At 46.4% G+C, this 17,423-nt stretch overlaps 1 protein-coding gene and 1 pseudogene across 1 annotated transcript in view; both read left to right on the forward strand.

Annotated features, from left to right (window-relative positions):
• LOC139474142 (adrenodoxin-like) overlaps nucleotides 1–15,106 on the forward strand; it is a 30,986-nt gene extending 15,880 nt beyond the window's left edge. Inside the window, exons 2-4 of the mRNA XM_071257025.1 lie at nucleotides 8,598–8,710; nucleotides 9,087–9,219; nucleotides 13,958–15,106. Of these exons, the coding sequence (XP_071113126.1) occupies nucleotides 8,598–8,710; nucleotides 9,087–9,219; nucleotides 13,958–14,054 (343 nt within the window). The 3' untranslated portion in view covers nucleotides 14,055–15,106. The remainder of the gene's footprint in view (nucleotides 1–8,597; nucleotides 8,711–9,086; nucleotides 9,220–13,957) is intronic.
• On the forward strand, nucleotides 3,415–6,487 carry LOC139473993 (uncharacterized; annotated as a pseudogene).
• Nucleotides 15,107–17,423: the final 2,317 nt, after the last annotated feature.

Genomic DNA, 17,423 nt, shown 5'->3' on the forward strand with positions numbered 1-17,423 from the left:
TGGGATTTTATTGCAAAATCTTAACTCCCAGGCCAACACGATCGTTCCTTCACCATCCCACCAGTATGGACTATTGAGGGTTAACTTCTACTATGCGGGCATTACAAATTTTCAGCCGCTCTTTCAAGACTAGGCGTGGTTCAAGGAAGCAGTTATTTATACCCATTTCTCCTACGTCCACGACCGAAGTTAGTCGCAACACCATATCTATATGGTTGCGTGCAATCATCCTTCAGGCTTACGAGATTGCCAATCTGGATCCACCAAGAGCAAATAATCCTCACGAGATCATGGTGATAGCCTCTACCATGGCTTTACACAGCAATTGCTTGATTTAAACAATCATGGAAGGATGTTTTTGAAGAACAGTTTTCGCCAGTCATAATCTTCGCGATGTGACTCTCAAGGTCGTCGAAGATGTACAAAGTTTTGGGCCGCTGGTTGCAGCTCAGCAGGTTACGAACCCCCGGCGCAAATAATGAACTCACCCTATACAGAGCCATTTTATTTCCAGTGCCGTCGCTCAGATTTCGCCAATGAAAGAATATTAGACAATTGATTGTCTACAAGGGCTCTATGTCGTAGTAATTAAGACTTAACTGGTAATCTAATTTGATCTTTTATTACTATGGTGTAAAAGAAGCTACTCTTTAATTCATATGCTCAATTGTTTTTTCACATTGAAATATCCTGACTGTATGTACTGTATGACTACTGATGTCGTTTCTTCAGGGTGTGAATTATTGATGTTTCTGTATTTTGAGGGTTTCCCACCTCCAAACCGTCTGATACAGATGCATTAAGGAGTAATGCAGGATATGTAAAACATTTAGTAAAATCTAAATATTTTTTTACATTCGATACATATCCTGCATTACCATGTTTAAGGCCCACCCGTCGCAGACTTGCATCCCCACTTTGGCTTCAGAAACCTCAAAAGTATGTTTTTCTAAAAGCTCCAGCGACAGGCAGTGATGTGAAGAGGTGGCCTCAGGTCATCAAGGTCACAGGACAGAGGCAATGGTCTTGAAAGATGGGACTATGAACAACAGTATTTCATTCTTCACCCATGACCATCATCGTTACACTGTCCCATCTTTAGTCGTAAGATGAGCAGTGAATGCATTAAGCAGTAATGCAGAATATGTATACAAATGTAAAAATATTTAGATTTTACTAATTCAGCATGTGTTAATCATGTTGATGGCGGTTCACTTTTCAGATAAGTGGCAAAACTAATTAATAATTGTTATGGATAGTTGACAGTGATTTTGAAATGTGACCACAGCCAAAATGCAGCAATTTGTCAGGATGTAGTAATAATGCTAATATTGTGTGTATTTCTATTGCGCTAGCCTCCAAGCACAAGATGCATGATCAAAGCGCTAAGAGTATTCAACCCAAGACTGTTATTAGTCACAATACCATTTCATCCTACCGGGTACCTGATTTTACTGCTCAGTGAACAGAGGCATATTTTGAACATCTTGCCTAAGAGGACCCCACATGTGCTACATGTGCTTCATTGTGGTCCAGGACCGAAGCCCTAGAGTAAACCTGCCAAATGAGGTCACCCATCCAACTATTTTCCACAACCGACATTGCCTAACTTCACCGGATTTGTAACCTCATGCCATCTCTTTGAGGAAATATTCTTTGAATTATTAGCAATGATAAGATTTGTTTGATGTTTCCTCCACGCCTGACAGCCAGACTAAAATTTCTATGGTGGCTTTGGTTAAGGGCAACCTTCTTACAGGCATATGGACATGCAGACAGTACATTTGTGAATTACTACTGTAAATCTGGAAAGTTTTGCGAGCAGGAGGGTACTAAGAAAAGTGCAATCAACACAACCTCACCATAGTTTCATGACACAGTTATTTTTGCAGACCAACAACAAACAAAAGACATATTTCTTGAATTCACTTCCACACATTGTCAAAGCATCCAGTACATGATTAAAGAAATAATCCCTTACATCCTGTGTTTCCCTAATTCCACATTGTCACTCATTGTCAATAGTCTTAGTGTCACTTATCTGCCATCCTCTTCAAGTTGTTGACATAATACCCAGCAATCCAGACATATGCCAACCAGTCTGTTTTGTTAGATAAACATGCTACTACAACACATCCATCGATAGTCTAAATCTCACTGACTGACAATGAGTTACCATTTCATCATACCACTTGTTACTTATGAAATATGACACCTGCAAAGGTAGCTCTGATATTTGGTATCTCAACAGGGTGTCACAATACTTTCCAGACACAGCTAAGGCTATTGTTAGCCACTCACAGTAATTTTTTGCGCAAGACTTTTCAGATTTAGTTTCTACATGATTTGGTAGTGGAAGATGTGGAATGCAATCACCAGTTTCGACCACCAGTGTTAGCGCTGCAGTTGCCCTATGCCGCATGCATGCAGCAAGAAGTGGACTTGAAGAATGCCCGACATTTTGTCTTTGGCTCATGGTGTCATGAACAGATAATACTCTGAGGGATTGTTTGGCTCTTGTTGATGAACGCTACAACTTGAAACAGCAACAACAATCGTCAATGTTTTCACATTACATGCAATTAAGCATTGTGATCTTCATTTAAATTTCCAGAAGAGGGTTATACATAATATATATCGCTTGTGTCACAATAGTTTTGTAAAGTGATTGTTGGGCTCTTATTGATGTACAATATTACTGGAAGTTCCAATCATCTGGGCGCCACATATTGAAAACTGCACAGGTACTTGACCTGAGTGTAGCTTTGCATGTTAAGTAAGGATGTGGGAGGTGATTCAGCCTTCCCTGGAGAAAGCCTTCGCGGCTGCCTCCGGTCGGGGTCTCCCGTTACCTCCACCGTCGTGGAGAAAAGGATCCTTCCCGGTGCATGACCTTGCCTTTCCCGAGGCTGGTCCTACCGCGGAAGCCCATGTTGAGCGATTGGGTGTCCGTGCCCCACAGGCTGCCACGGTACCACAAGGTACCTTGCAGCAGCTGGACACCCTCGCTCGACACGCCATGCTTGCAATGTCTCACGGAGACACATACCTGGCTGCAGCGGCCAGTCTGGTCGAAGGTTCTCCCACGGACCGAGACCAGCGCATTTATAACTGCCTGATCGGTTTAAATGCTTCCCTGGAGTACGTTGCCGGGGCTTCGGCCTTTATTTCCGGCTCGTGCCATTTTCTCCGAGGCCAGCTGTATCTGGTTGCCTCAGGGTTCGACGCTGCTAATCAGGAGGTGCTCCTTTCGCAGCCTTGGTCTGCTCGGACCCTGTTTAATAACAAGATCCCTGGGTTTCTGAAAAAAACAACAGGCCGCTGTGTCTGCCGAGGCTTCTCGGCACACACTGGATCTTGTGGGGTCCCTGCATAGGCGCCTGGTTGCCGCTCCTAAGCGGAGCGCGCCCCAGGATGCTGCTGCCGGTAGGTCTAAGGGGTCAGGTTCTTCTTCCTCCGGGAAGAAGCCCTGCCCTGAGGGCTCCGGTAAGGGCCATCAGCAACCCTTTCGCGGGAAGAAGGGGAACTGGGGGAAGCCCAAGTCGTCTAAGGACGGCAATGGCCCCTCCAGGTGACTCTCATTGGAGGGGTTTGTATGCCGACAGCGCCAACTTCGGTTGGCCCGTAGGCGAACCCAAGTCACTTGGCCCTGGACAGTTGCGCCTGCCGCAGCCTGTCAGGCCCCCCTCTCCTTCCCCAGTGGGAGCCAGACTCCAGACTTGCTGGGAGAATTGGGAACAAGTGTTTGACGACCCGTGGGTGGTCAACACGATTCGGTACGGCTATCGGCTCGATTTCAAAGCGAATCCGCCGCTCACCGTTGCCCCGTCGGCAGGTTTCTATTCGGAAACTGATCTTCCCATCCTCGCCAATACCATCGGCAGATTGGTGGAGAATAGGGCAGTTCGGGAGTTAGCTCTACCAGAAATAACACCGGGGTTTTACTCCAGGATATTTCTTCAAGTTCCCAAGAAGGACAGTGCCGAACTCAGAATGATTCACAACTTGAAATCGTTCAACGAGTTCTACCTGCACAAGCCGCCCAAGTTCAGAATGTTGAGCTTGGCGGACCTGAAAGCTCTGATCATGCCGGCAGACTGGCTCGCTTCGATCAACCTGAAGGATGCTTATCTGCATGTTCCTATTCACTCGGATCATCACAAGTATCTCAGGTTTGTCTTTCAAGGCAGGCACTACGAGTGGGTTGTACTCCCATTCGGTCTTTCATCCGCTCATGGCTGTTCACCCAGTTAACCACCCCCATAGTGGGGTTCGTCCACCGGAGGGGTGTCCGTTTCTTCGCGTACCTGGACGACTCGCTAGTAGCAAATCGAATGATGGACATGCTGTCTCGGCAGCTCGATTTCGCAGTTCGGCATTTGGAGCAATTGGGGTGGATTGTCGATCTCCCCAAGAGCGAGTTAACCCCCTCTCAGAACTTGCAGTTCATCGGAGGTCGGTTCAACACGGTGACCCATCGCCTCTTTGTCCCTCCAGACCGGTGGCACAAGATTCAGGCGATGATTGCCAAAGTCTTAGCGGTGCAACAGACTGTTTACTTTTGGGAACAGCTGTTAGGGTTACTTGTCTCAGCCCAGGACTGCACCCAACGGGGTCGTCTCCAACTCCGCCTTCTGCAACGTTTTTTAATCCAGTTGTTATCACAGGAGGCGAACAGTGCGACCGTCGCCCTCCCAGATCGGCTCCGACCGCATCTGGAGTGGTGGACGGTCCCTTACAATGTCTTATCAGGAGTCTCTATGCGGCCCTACCGCGTTGAACCTGTATACAGACGCCTCTCTAGTGGGCTGGGGCGCCCATCTAGAGGGGGAGGTGAGCTCGGCGTAGACGAACTAGGTCTTCACATCAATTGTCTCGAGTTCAAGGAATTGATCAACGCAGTCAATCACTCGAAGCATCGTCTCGTCGACGCCCGGCTCATGCTGGCGACAGACAACACGACTGTAGTGTCCTATGTGAACAGACTGGGGGGAACCCAAAGTCACTCGCTACTCGATCTCACGTTCGAGTTTTACGCTCTGGTGGACAGTGTCCCGTGCCAGATACGCCCCCTTCACATCCTAGGTGTGCGGAACGTACGGGCCGACGCTCTATCGAGGCCTCAGGATCTGAGCCCCACAGAGTGGATGCTGAACCCAGTAGTGTTTCAGTGGCTGTGCGAATGTTTGGGTCATCCGATGGTCGACCTGTTCGCAACACGGTTCAACAATCAACTCCCGATATTTGTATCACCAGTCCCGGACCCGAGGGCCATCGATCACGATGCTCTCGCGTTAGACTGGACGAGCTTGGACCCTTATGCTTACAGGCTGATAGCGTTGATACCACACATTCTAAGCCGGCTCAGAGGAGTTCGCTGTCAAATGTTACTGATCGTGCCCATGTGGCCGAACAAATCGTGGTACCCCGACTTGCTGACCCAGGTCACGCAGCCGCCACTTCCACTGCCTTTGAGACTGGATCTCTTTATCCACCCTCACACCCGTCAGCTTCATCCAAACGCAGGGCAGTTCAATCTGCATGCGTGGATGTTGTCACCGAGCATCTGAGGAGTAAAGGTTTTTCTCGTCGGGCGTCTCGGGCATACGTTAGTATGCATCGTGATTGTACCCAGAAGGTGTATAATGCACGTTGGGTTATTTTCACGAAGTGGTGTTGTAAACATCACATTCATTCGCCAGGTATCTGTGCAGGATATTGCTCATTTCATGTCTCACTTGCGAGAGACCCGGAAACTCTCCGGGGGTTCCATTGCCAACTATGTCTCGTCCGTTGCTACGGTAAGGGACGTTACTTTGGGTACCAGTCACTCCAAAGAGCCGGTGATACGGGGTATTATCAAGGGTTTCAAACAGCACGATCTTAAGAAGGGCTGCCTTCGGGCACCGGCCTGGGATCTTTCCCTAGTGTTGCAATCACTTACGGAAGCTCCGTATGAACCCTTGCATAGTGCTTCGTTCCGGCATGTGACTTGGAAAACAGCGTTTCTCCTCTCCTTTGCCACGGCGGCATGTGTATCCGAAATTCATGCACTTGATGTCGCCAAGGTACGATTCGATAGGGGTGACGAAGGAGCGGTCCACCTGGGCCTGCTCATGGGCTTCGTCGCCTAGAATCAGAGAATCTGGCAAACGGAGAGAGAATTCACTGTAAGATCACTCAAAGAAATCTTACATCCTGCTGATACTGAGGACAGAGCGCTGTGTCCAGTTAGGGCCCTTAAGTATTATCTTAAGGCTTCGAATGCACGTAGACAAGGGCGTGACCGTCTGTTGACATCGTGTAACCCTAAACGCACGGTCGACATAACTCGCAACTCGATTGCGTTGTGGCTTCGTTTTGTCATCAATCTGGCGTACCGGTCTCAGTGGTAACGTATTACTTAATGTTATTTGTAGAATTTTCCTATTCGGACTGCCCGCCCGTCTGTCCCCCGAGCACTTGCTCTCGCAAGAGACAAGAGTGAAGGGTGTCACATGGCAGTTAGGTGGCTACGCACGTGCTGCATGAGGTAATTGAGATCTCTGTGGTAGATTTCGCTATAGCAGCAGTTGTGGGAGACAACAGCCTCGGTATAACAGTGGTAACGTATTACTTATAGAATATTCCGATAGGAAAATTCTACAATTTTCTATGGCTGCATTTTACTGGGATTTCCTCACTCTCTCATTCTCCTTTGACAGGACTGGTCAATGTGAAATTCAAGAAGCCGGGTGAAACATTTAGAGCCGAACTTCAAGATTATAATCAGTAATGTATAATACTGTAAAGCATATCTAATCTGCCTAAATGCATCAATACCAATTCCTTCCTTTGGTGCAACTGTTAATTACATTGTTGTAAATACGTGACAGTATTATTGATTAAATTGTACCTCTCAATTCACATGTTGCTTTTTCGATTTTTTACAATGAAATTTTTGTTTAGTTGATCAGTATGTACAGTGTCCAACCCAGAACTGAAAATAAAGGGGGGACTTGTCCCCCCATCATGTAGCAAATAGGAGGGATTTTGAAAAAGTAGGGGGGATAATTACTTTCTTCAAGAATGTCTTATTTTGTATTATGTACTGGAACCATGGGAACATCATCATATAAAAGTGTAACATCAGAATAAAGAACTGAAATGAATAACAATGCTTTGTGCTTTTTTCTATTTTGATTAAGAAAGTCTGTAATTCTTTTGTTTTTGCGCGACATGGTCATTCACGAAACTAAAACGAACTAAAATGCTCAAAAATATTTTCAGAACTATTCAAGAAAGAATATTTATTGTCTTTAAACATCTTGTCAAAGGTTTTTGATTGCTAAACAACAAAATACAACATAATTTTGATCAAAGTTTTGATACGTTTTCTACTAAAGTAAATCAAATTTCATTTCCTATGCCAATCCTATCGACAATTTATTCAGCAACCCAAGGGACGTCACTCGTGTTCGAATTTCCCGTTGTTATCGATCGGTCTTCGACAGTTGTTTACAATGTTTGCTGTGAACTGTCTTTCTTCGTTAATTGATTAAAGATTTAGTGAGTATTGAAAGTAAGTGACTGTACAAGAAATTACTGTGTGCGACAGATCGTGCTTTGATTTATTTATGAGGGGCGATTTGATTTTTTTTTAACATGAATCGCACAATCTCGTGGCCTGTGTTGGACACTGTATGTATTAATGTATTGTATTTCTGTCTCTATTATCATGCAGTTAGTAATATCAGTTTGCTGGCTTAATTTTTCAAAGTAGTCAATTGGTGACTGCTGAAATGATGTTGGTTGGCATGTAATATTTTTTATCTCCATGGTGACCCAATTTGTTGCAACGTTGAGGCCGGAATAGTAACCTGAAAACATTGTTTGACATTCAAATCTATGCATAAAACTTCAGAGTGACAAAATTATCCACATGACAGAATGACAAGAGGGATGACTTAACATGGATGGAAAGTTGACTTCGGGTTCAGACTTGCCTTTGCATGTGTTGGTGATGGGTGCCACCAGTGGGGCAAGATACACTCACCTTTTCACCAACTCCTGGTATCATCACTGCCAGGCTGATATCAAAAATATAGACCTTTCTATTGAGTGTCGTTTATAGATACCATAAGGATTATGGTCTGGAAACCCTTTGTTGCATGATGTAATTTGATTTCATCCAAAATATTTATTAAAAGGGAAACAAACTTGTATAGGTCATGCTTTATGTACTTGGGGGAAAATCACATTTTTCACTGGCTAACAAGAAAATGGTACTTGGTACCTACCAACTTCAAGTTTGGCATCGACAGCTGTTACCCCCAATGAAAACAAACAAGTTGATAGGTTTTAACAGTTTACTTGCATGATTTGATTTAAGTGCCTGAGAATGTTGTGAGGGTTCATTCACTTCCAAGGGTCAGGTGAAAACTGTAGTGTTTGTCTGTTTCAGATTGACTATGTTTTCTAGACAGGGATGGTGACAGGCTGGATCCAGGCTTCTGTGTGTTGGCATGCAGGTCACTGTTAACTGTTGCAATTGAAAATGAAGTAGAGCTTAAAGGTAGAGCAGCATGTGGTTTATTCCAATCATCTTATCATTCCAGAGTTACCATAAACTTCATTGGGAGAGAAGGAAATCGCATCCAAACCCAGGCTAAAGTTGGTGACAATCTCTTGGATGTTATTATAGAGAATGATATTGACATTGATGGCTTTGGTTAGTGGCTTTTGCAGTTCATTTGTCTTAATTTAAGTAGCAATGGATTTGTAATTTCATGGAATTTTTGTTTGCTCATCTCATAAGAACAAGTCAGGCAATAATCCTGTAGCTTACATGAGGAACGTTAAGCTTCCAGATATCATGGTTGTCGACTCATTATGGGTATCAATCAAATGTGACTGTGTAATGATCATAAAAAACCCAACTGTATTTGATCTCAGTTTAACAATGTACCAGTAATCACTGAAATAAATGGTATGTTCACAATGTCTTAGTAGATGACAGTCCTCTTAGTAGATGACAGTCCTGATGAGGCTGGTAGCTCTGCATGTGAGTTGCTAGCCCTGATCTTGCATGTGTTCTTGTGCTGCAGGTGCCTGTGAGGGAACCCTGGCGTGCTCAACCTGTCACCTCATCTTTAAGAAAGCAGATTACGACAAGCTGCCAGAGAAACCCACTGATGAGGAGCTTGATATGCTGGACTTGGCATACGGCTTGTCGGACACGTGAGTGGCAGAGACTGAGCTTTAAGACTAAGCCGTACTCTCAGCTCCTGCCAGGTTAATATCAAGGCCTTTCAGCATACTACAACCACTACAATGCCCTGTCTGCCTTTCAGCTCAATTCTACATATTCAACACAGACCAGTACCTTCATCCCTCCCCTCATTCTACACATCCCAAATTCACATGAAACACCTCTTACTCCTCGCACCACATAAGACTCCCTCCATGCTGTACACACACCAGACTCCCTCCATGCTGTACACACACCAGACTCCCTCTATGCTATCACATACCAGACTCCCATGTACACCAGACTCCCTCCATGCTGTACACACATCAGACTTCCTCCATGCTGTACACACAACAGACTCCCTCCATGCTGTACACACGCCAGACTCCCTCCATGCTGTACACACACCAGACTCCCTCCATGCTGTACATACACCAGACTCCCTCCATGCTATCACACACCAGACTCCCGTGTACACCAGACTCCCTCCATGCTGTACACACAACAGACTCCCTCCATGCTGTACACACACCAGACTCCCATGTACACCAGACTCCCTTCATGCTGTACACACACCAGACTCCCTCCATGCTGTACACACACCAGACTCCTTCAATGCTATCACACACCAGACTCCTGTGTACACCAGACTCCCTCCATGCTGTACACACACCAGACTCCCTCCATGCTGTACACACACCAGACTCCCTCCATGCTGTACAGACACCAAACTCCCTCCATGCTGTACACACACAAGACTCCCTCCATGCTGTACACACACCAGACTCCCTCCATGCTGTACACACACCAGACTCCCTCCATGCTGTACACACACCAGACTCCCGTGTACACCAGACTCCCTCCATGCTGTACACACATCAGAATTCCTCCATGCTGTACACACAACTCACTCCCTCCATGCTGTACACACACCAGACTCCCTCCATGCTATCACACACAAGACTCCCTCCATGCTGTACACACACCAGACTTCCTCCATGCTTTACACACATCAGACTCCCTCCGAGCTGTACACACCAAATTCCCTCCGTGCTATACGCACACCAGACTCCCTCCATGCTGTACACACACCAGACTCCCTCCATGCTGTACACACACCAGACTCCCTCCATGCTGTACACACACCAGACTCCCTCCATGCTGTACACACACCAGAATCCCTCCATGCTGTACACACACCAGACTCCCTCCATGCTCTACACACACAAGATTCCCTCCATGCTGTACATACACCAGACTCCCTCCATGCTGACCACACACCAGACTCCCGTGTACACCAGGTCCCTCCATGCTGTACACACACCAGACTCCCTCCATGCTGTACACACACCAGACTTCCTCCATGCTGTACACACACCAGACTCCCTCCATGTTGTACACACACCAGACTTCCTCCATGCTGTACACACACCAGACTCCCTCCATGCTTTACACACACCAGACTCCCTCCATGCTGTACACACACCAGACTTCCTCCATGCTGTACACACACCAGACTCCCTCCATGTTGTACACACACAAGAATCCCTCCATGCTGTACACACACCAGACTCCCTCCATGCACTACACACACAAGATTCCCTCCATGCTGTACATACACCAGACTCCCTCCATGCTGTACACACACCAGACTCCCTCCATGCTGTACACACACCAGGCTCCCTCCATGCTGTACACACACTAGACTCCCTCCATGCTGTACACACACCAGACTCCCTCCATGCTGTACACACACCAGACTCCCTCCATGCAGTACACACACTAGACTCCCTCCATGCTGTACACACACTAGACTCCCTCCATGCTGTACACACACTAGACTCCCTCCATGCTGTACACACAACAGACTCCCTCCATGCTTTACACACACCAGACTCCCTCCATGCTGTACACACACCAGACTTCCTCCATGCTGTACACACACCAGACTCCCTCAATGCTGACCACACACCAGACTCCCTCCATGCTGTACACACACCAGACTCCCTCCATACTGTGTACACACACCAGACTCCTTCCATGCCTACCACACACCAGACTCCCTCCATGCTGTACACACACCAGACTCCCTCCATGCTGTACACACACCAGACATCTGTGTACACCAGACTTCCTCCATGCTGTACACACAACATACTCCCTCCATGTTGTACACACACCATACTCCCTCCATGCTGTACACACACCAGACTCCCTCCATGCTGTACACACACCAAACTCCCTCCATGCTGACCACACACGAGACTCCCTCCATGCTGTACAAACACCAGACTCCCTCCATGCTGTACACACACCAGACTCCCTCCATGCTGTTCACACACCAGACATCTGTGTACACCAGACTCCCTCCATGCTGTACACACACCATACTCCCTCCATGCTGTACACACACCAGACTCCCTCCATACTGTACACACACCAAACTCCATCCATGCTGACCACACACCAGACTCCCTCCATGCTGTACACACACCAGACTCCCTCCATGCTGTACACACACCAGACTCCCTCCATGCTGTACACACACCAGACTCCCTCCATGCTGTACACACACCAGACTCCCTCCATGCTGTACACACACTAGACTCCCTCCATGCTGTACACACACCAGACTCCCTCCATACTGTACACACACCAGACTCCTGTGTACACCAGACTCCCTCCATGCTGTATACACAACAGACTCCCTCCATGCTGTACACACACCAGACCCCCCATGCTGTACACACACCATACTCCCTCCATGATGTACACACACCAGACTTCCTCCATGCTGTACACACACCAGACTCCCTCCATGCTGACCACACACCAGACTCCCTCCATGCTGTACACACACCAGACTCCCTCCATGCTGTACACACACCAGACTCCCTCCATGCTGTACACACACCAGACTCCCTCCATGCACTACACACACAAGATTCCCTCCATGCTGTACATACACCAGACTCCCTCCATGCTGTACACACACCAGACTCCCTCCATGCTGTACACACACCAGACTCCCTCCATGCTGTACACACACTAGACTCCCTCCATGCTGTACACACACCAGACTCCCTCCATACTGTTCACACACCAGACTCCTGTGTACACCAGACTCCCTCCATGCTGTATACACAACAGACTCCCTCCATGCTGTACACACACCAGACTCCCTCCATGCTGTACAAACACCAGACTCCCTCCATGCTGTACACACACCAGACTCCCTCCATGCTGTACACACACCAGACTCCCTCCATGCTGTACACACACCAGACTCCCTCCATGCTGTACACACACCAGACATCTGTGTACACCAGACTCCCTCCATGCTGTACACACACCAGACTCCTTCCATGCTGTTCACACACCAGACATCTGTGTACACCAGACTCCCTCCATGCTGTTCACACACCAGACTCCTTCCATGCTGTACACACACCAGACTCCCTCCATATTGTACACACACCAGACTCCTGTGTACACCAGACTCCCTCCATGCTGTATACACAACAGACTCCCTCCATGCTGTACACACACCAGACCCCCCATGCTGTACACACACCATACTCCCTCCATGATGTACACACACCAGACTTCCTCCATGCTGTACACACACCAGACTCCCTCCATGCTGACCACACACCAGACTCCCTCCATGCTGTACACACACCAGACTCCCTCCATGCTGTACACACACCAGACTCCCTCCATGCTGTACACACACTAGACTCCCTCCATACTGTACATACACCAGACTCCCTCCATACTGTACACACACCAGACTCCCTCCATGCTGTACACACACCAGACATCTGTGTACACCAGACTCCCTCCATACTGTACACACACCAGACTCCCTCCATGCTGTACACACACCAGACTCCCTCCATGCTGTACACACACCAGACTCCCTCCATGCTGTACACACACCAGACTCCCTCCATGCTGTACACACACCAGACTCCCTCCATGCTGTACACACACCAGACTCCCTCCATGCTGTTCACACACCAGACATCTGTGTACACCAGACTCCCTCCATACTGTACACACACCAGACTCCCTCCATGCTGTACACACACCAGACTCCCTCCATGCTGTACACACACCAGACTCCCTCCATGCTGTACAAACACCAGACTCCCTCCATGCTGTACACACACCAGACTCCCTCCATGCTGTACACACACCAGACTCCCTCCATGCTGTACACACACTAGACTCCCTCCATGCTGTTCACACACCAGACATCTGTGTACACCAGACTCCCTCCATGCTGTACACACACCAGACTCCTTCCATGCTGTTCACACACCAGACATCTGTGTACACCAGACTCCCTCCATGCTGTACACACACCAAACTCCCTCCATGCTGTACACACACCAGACTCCCTCCATGCTGTACACACACCAGACTCCCTCCATGCTGTACACACACCAGACTCCTTCCATGCTGACCACACACCAGACTCCCTCCATGTTGTACACACACCAAACCCTTCCCACATCCTTCTCTCGTATGCACGGACATACCATGCTATACTTAAGGACGTTTTGTCGGTTGAATTTAGATGTTGTCAACTGAAAAGCTTGTTTGTACTTGCTCTGCATCCTTTGTGCTTTTTTTCGCTTGAGGTGTATGCAGTGTGCTACAGCGGCTTCTAGTTGAGTTAAGCAACCTCAAATGCTTACAGCCTTACTTCTTTGTGTGCAGATCGCGACTTGGGTGTCAAGTGCTTGTCTCAAAGGACATGGATGGACTAGAAGTGGAGGTGCCAACAGAGGTGTCAGATGCAAGAGGTCCATCCTAGGCGTGACCATGTTTCCCACTGCCCATCGGCAGGCAATAGGATGCAGTTGGAAGATCGCAATACATAATTTTAAGTGTTATCAAATCTCATTCAAAATCTGAAGTAATATTTATCTTGATGTGAGTATTCAATGATAAGTGATTCACTGAATCAGCAACAATTTGTTTTTATTAGCATGATGAAAACAGATGGTATAGGTAGTGTTTGCCTGCTGTGTGGGAGAATACAAGGACAGTCACTGGTCTTCATGCTGCCACTATCGGTAGATCAATATTCTCAATCTCATGTATGGCTCAAACAGAGTTTGTTAACTGTCATCCTTGGTTAGTTTCTTACTTGGACCTGCTGGCTACAGGGATCACAGAGAATGTTTGTGATGGAACACACTCAATCGGAGTGTATCATTAAACACTTGACAGGATTTACGGTGTTCTCTTTTCTGTTTGCAGGCATTTCCTGAAAAGAAATGCATTAGCTCTGCATTAGTATTTCTTCACACAAAGGCCCCTTATGTTAATGCCAGTTATTAATCTTGTATCAAGGAAAAGGATCTCTGATTGTTATAGTGGCAGTGTACAGAATGGGAGCCAGTGTTGGGACATTGTACATTGCATTTGAGAATCTGCTGTACCAAATGCTGTTCAACTTTATCTGAAAGCCTTTACAGTTATGATTTTGTTTGGCCCAACACAGCACAAATCAGCATCCTGCAACATGCTGTCCATGCCCAGGCAGGAAGTCCATCACACTGACTTTACAACAATCAGTCCATTAGACTGGTTAAGAGTACTGCATTTGGCAAAATTGATATGTAAGCTGGAAGTGCTTAATACTTGTTATATTAGTAGGATTGCTAGATGCAGAGGACTGAGTTGTGCTTCATTAGACAACATTAGGGATTGAACATGAATATAAGATAGATATTGGTAATATTAGTAAAGTCAAAATAGTCCATGGTCAATGTTACTGGTGGAAAAGGATTTTAGGTACTGGAATACACAGAAGATGTTGGATTGCTTCGTTTTTTGCATGCATTGCTCACACCCTCCAAGTTAATAAAAGGTGTTATTTACCAAGATTGCCTTTGAGTTGATATTGAAGTATTTGATAAACTTCAGGATCTAAATGTCATGCAACTATTTCACAGAAAAGAAAAGGAAGTTACATCCTGCAATTAAGAAGCTATAAAAGTCAACAATTTGTCATGTTTCTTTAAACTACAAAATTGTGTGTTGCATGTTACAGTGGAGATCACTCACTTGAAATAGACACTCAGTATCTGGAGACATAGTGTAGCATACACAGGCTGCCCTAATTACAAGGAGGCAGTTAGTGTTAGGAGTCATTTCAGAAAAGGATTGCTTACTCCAAAGTTGCACGCCCAGTAAAATCAGATTTAACTGTGACTGCTGTTAAGGTTACGTTATTATTATACGTAATGCCATCAAGTTGACTTCAGTGAAATCTGCAATTGTGAATGTTTCTCCATGCAAGAATGTTGCTAACAGTAGCGTAAAACCATACTCACTCACTCTCACTGACTGACTGACTCTTCCATGCTCAGGCTGTTCCATTGTCTGTGCAGACATGTTCCCTGTGTTTGCCTCCTTCATGGCTAAAAACACTGCCTCAATCAGAATAAGCCACTTGAGGTATGAAAAATTCAGAGAAACTCATCTGAACCTTCAATATTTGATATTTTTCCCCAGTCGTTTATGGCATTCCTGTTTAAAGTTTTAAGACAACAACCCAAATGATCAGCTATTCACTGTCAAAGATTTGCTAAGTTTTCTCTAAACTGAACAGGAATAATGTTTAGGGTGCAAGTAACAAGAAGTAATACCATGAGGTGTGAACAGGGAAGCTGTGGTGAAAGATCTGATTTTAATGAGAGTGAGTGAGTATGATTTTATGCAGATTTTAGCAATATTCCAGCAATATTAAGACGGGGGACACCAGAAATGCGCTTCACACATTGTACCCATGTCAGGAATTAAACCCGGGTCTTCGGCATGACGAGCGAACGCTTTAACCACTAGGCTACCCGACCACCCCTTGATTTTAATGAAATTGATTACGGTATGTCAGGGTTTTACCTTGACTTGCAATAGTAGAGGTCCAGGTGACCCCACCCACTATAGTAATCACCTTGTCTGTTCGCCTGTAATCATTTTTTGTCGAGGTTGGTTTTTATTGTTTGAGTTTTCATTGGGGAGGCCTGTGGAGGTGTTTGTGGATAGGGCTAAACAACATAGGTATATATACACTTATTGACATCTAAGTTGTTACAGTGACTAGTTGATGGACACAGAGAGGTTATTAAGCTAATTGGAAGCCAGTGGATGACTAATGAACACAGAGTTATCTTTCTGCAGAATTCTGTGGAGTCAGTGATGAATGATTTAGCAGGGCTAGGAGGCGGGCTTTGACTGGCTGTTTGTGGACCTTGATGGTGGCTCTGGCATAGGGTGGCTTGGGGTGAGGGACAGTCATCTTCTTGTGGAGGGTTGCAGTTTGTACTCCAAGCGAGCAACACCTCCCAAGCCAGCACAGAGCATTGCCTGATAGCCAGCCCAGAACTCCAACATCGGTAATTATCACGTTATCCTTTCAGCCTTATTCACATACTCTTAAAATCACTCTCAAATCGTTTGTTTGTTTGTTTTTTAACGCCGAAACCAGAAATATTCCAGCTATAATACAGCGGTCTGTAAAAAATCGAGTCTTGGCCAGACAATCAGTTGCAGTTTGTACCCCAAGCGAGCAACACTTCCCAAGCCAGCACAGAGCATTGCCTGATAGCCAGCCAAGGAAACTTCACCATCGGTAATTATCATCACGTTATCCTTTCATCCTTACTCTTATCAATTATCACTCTCACCAAATTAATCACAAAACCCCTAGATCCTTAAAAAACAAAACAACAACACTCAAACACACCCTTTAGTCTCAAACCAACACCTTACCCTCCCCCATCTCCTTAACACAGCACGCTCTCATTTCTATTCACTACCCACGCCCACCACTCAAACGCACCCTTTGACCCAACTCCTAAAAACAAAAAACACCTAATCCCCCCTTCTCCTAAACACAACGCACGCTTTTTCCTACTCACCACCCACGCCCACCACTCACCTATCACTCCACTCCTTCGACTAAATATTTCCTAATCCCAGCTTTCGCAGTTTGTACTCCAAGCTAGAAACACCTCTCCGCCATCCAAGCGCTCCAGCCACCAAGCCACCCGCACCCAGCCAAGCCTCCCAAGCCAGCACAGTACCCACTGTTAGCCAGCCCAAGAGCAAACCCTCGGTAACTATCACAACACACCAACAGACACTAGTTCAAAACTACTCACACCCAAGCCAA

The sequence above is a fragment of the Haliotis cracherodii genome, unplaced genomic scaffold (assembly GCF_022045235.1).
Source record: "Haliotis cracherodii isolate W230 unplaced genomic scaffold, xgHalCrac1.p SCAF_3, whole genome shotgun sequence".
In the NCBI taxonomy this organism is placed as follows: domain Eukaryota; kingdom Metazoa; phylum Mollusca; class Gastropoda; order Lepetellida; family Haliotidae; genus Haliotis; species Haliotis cracherodii.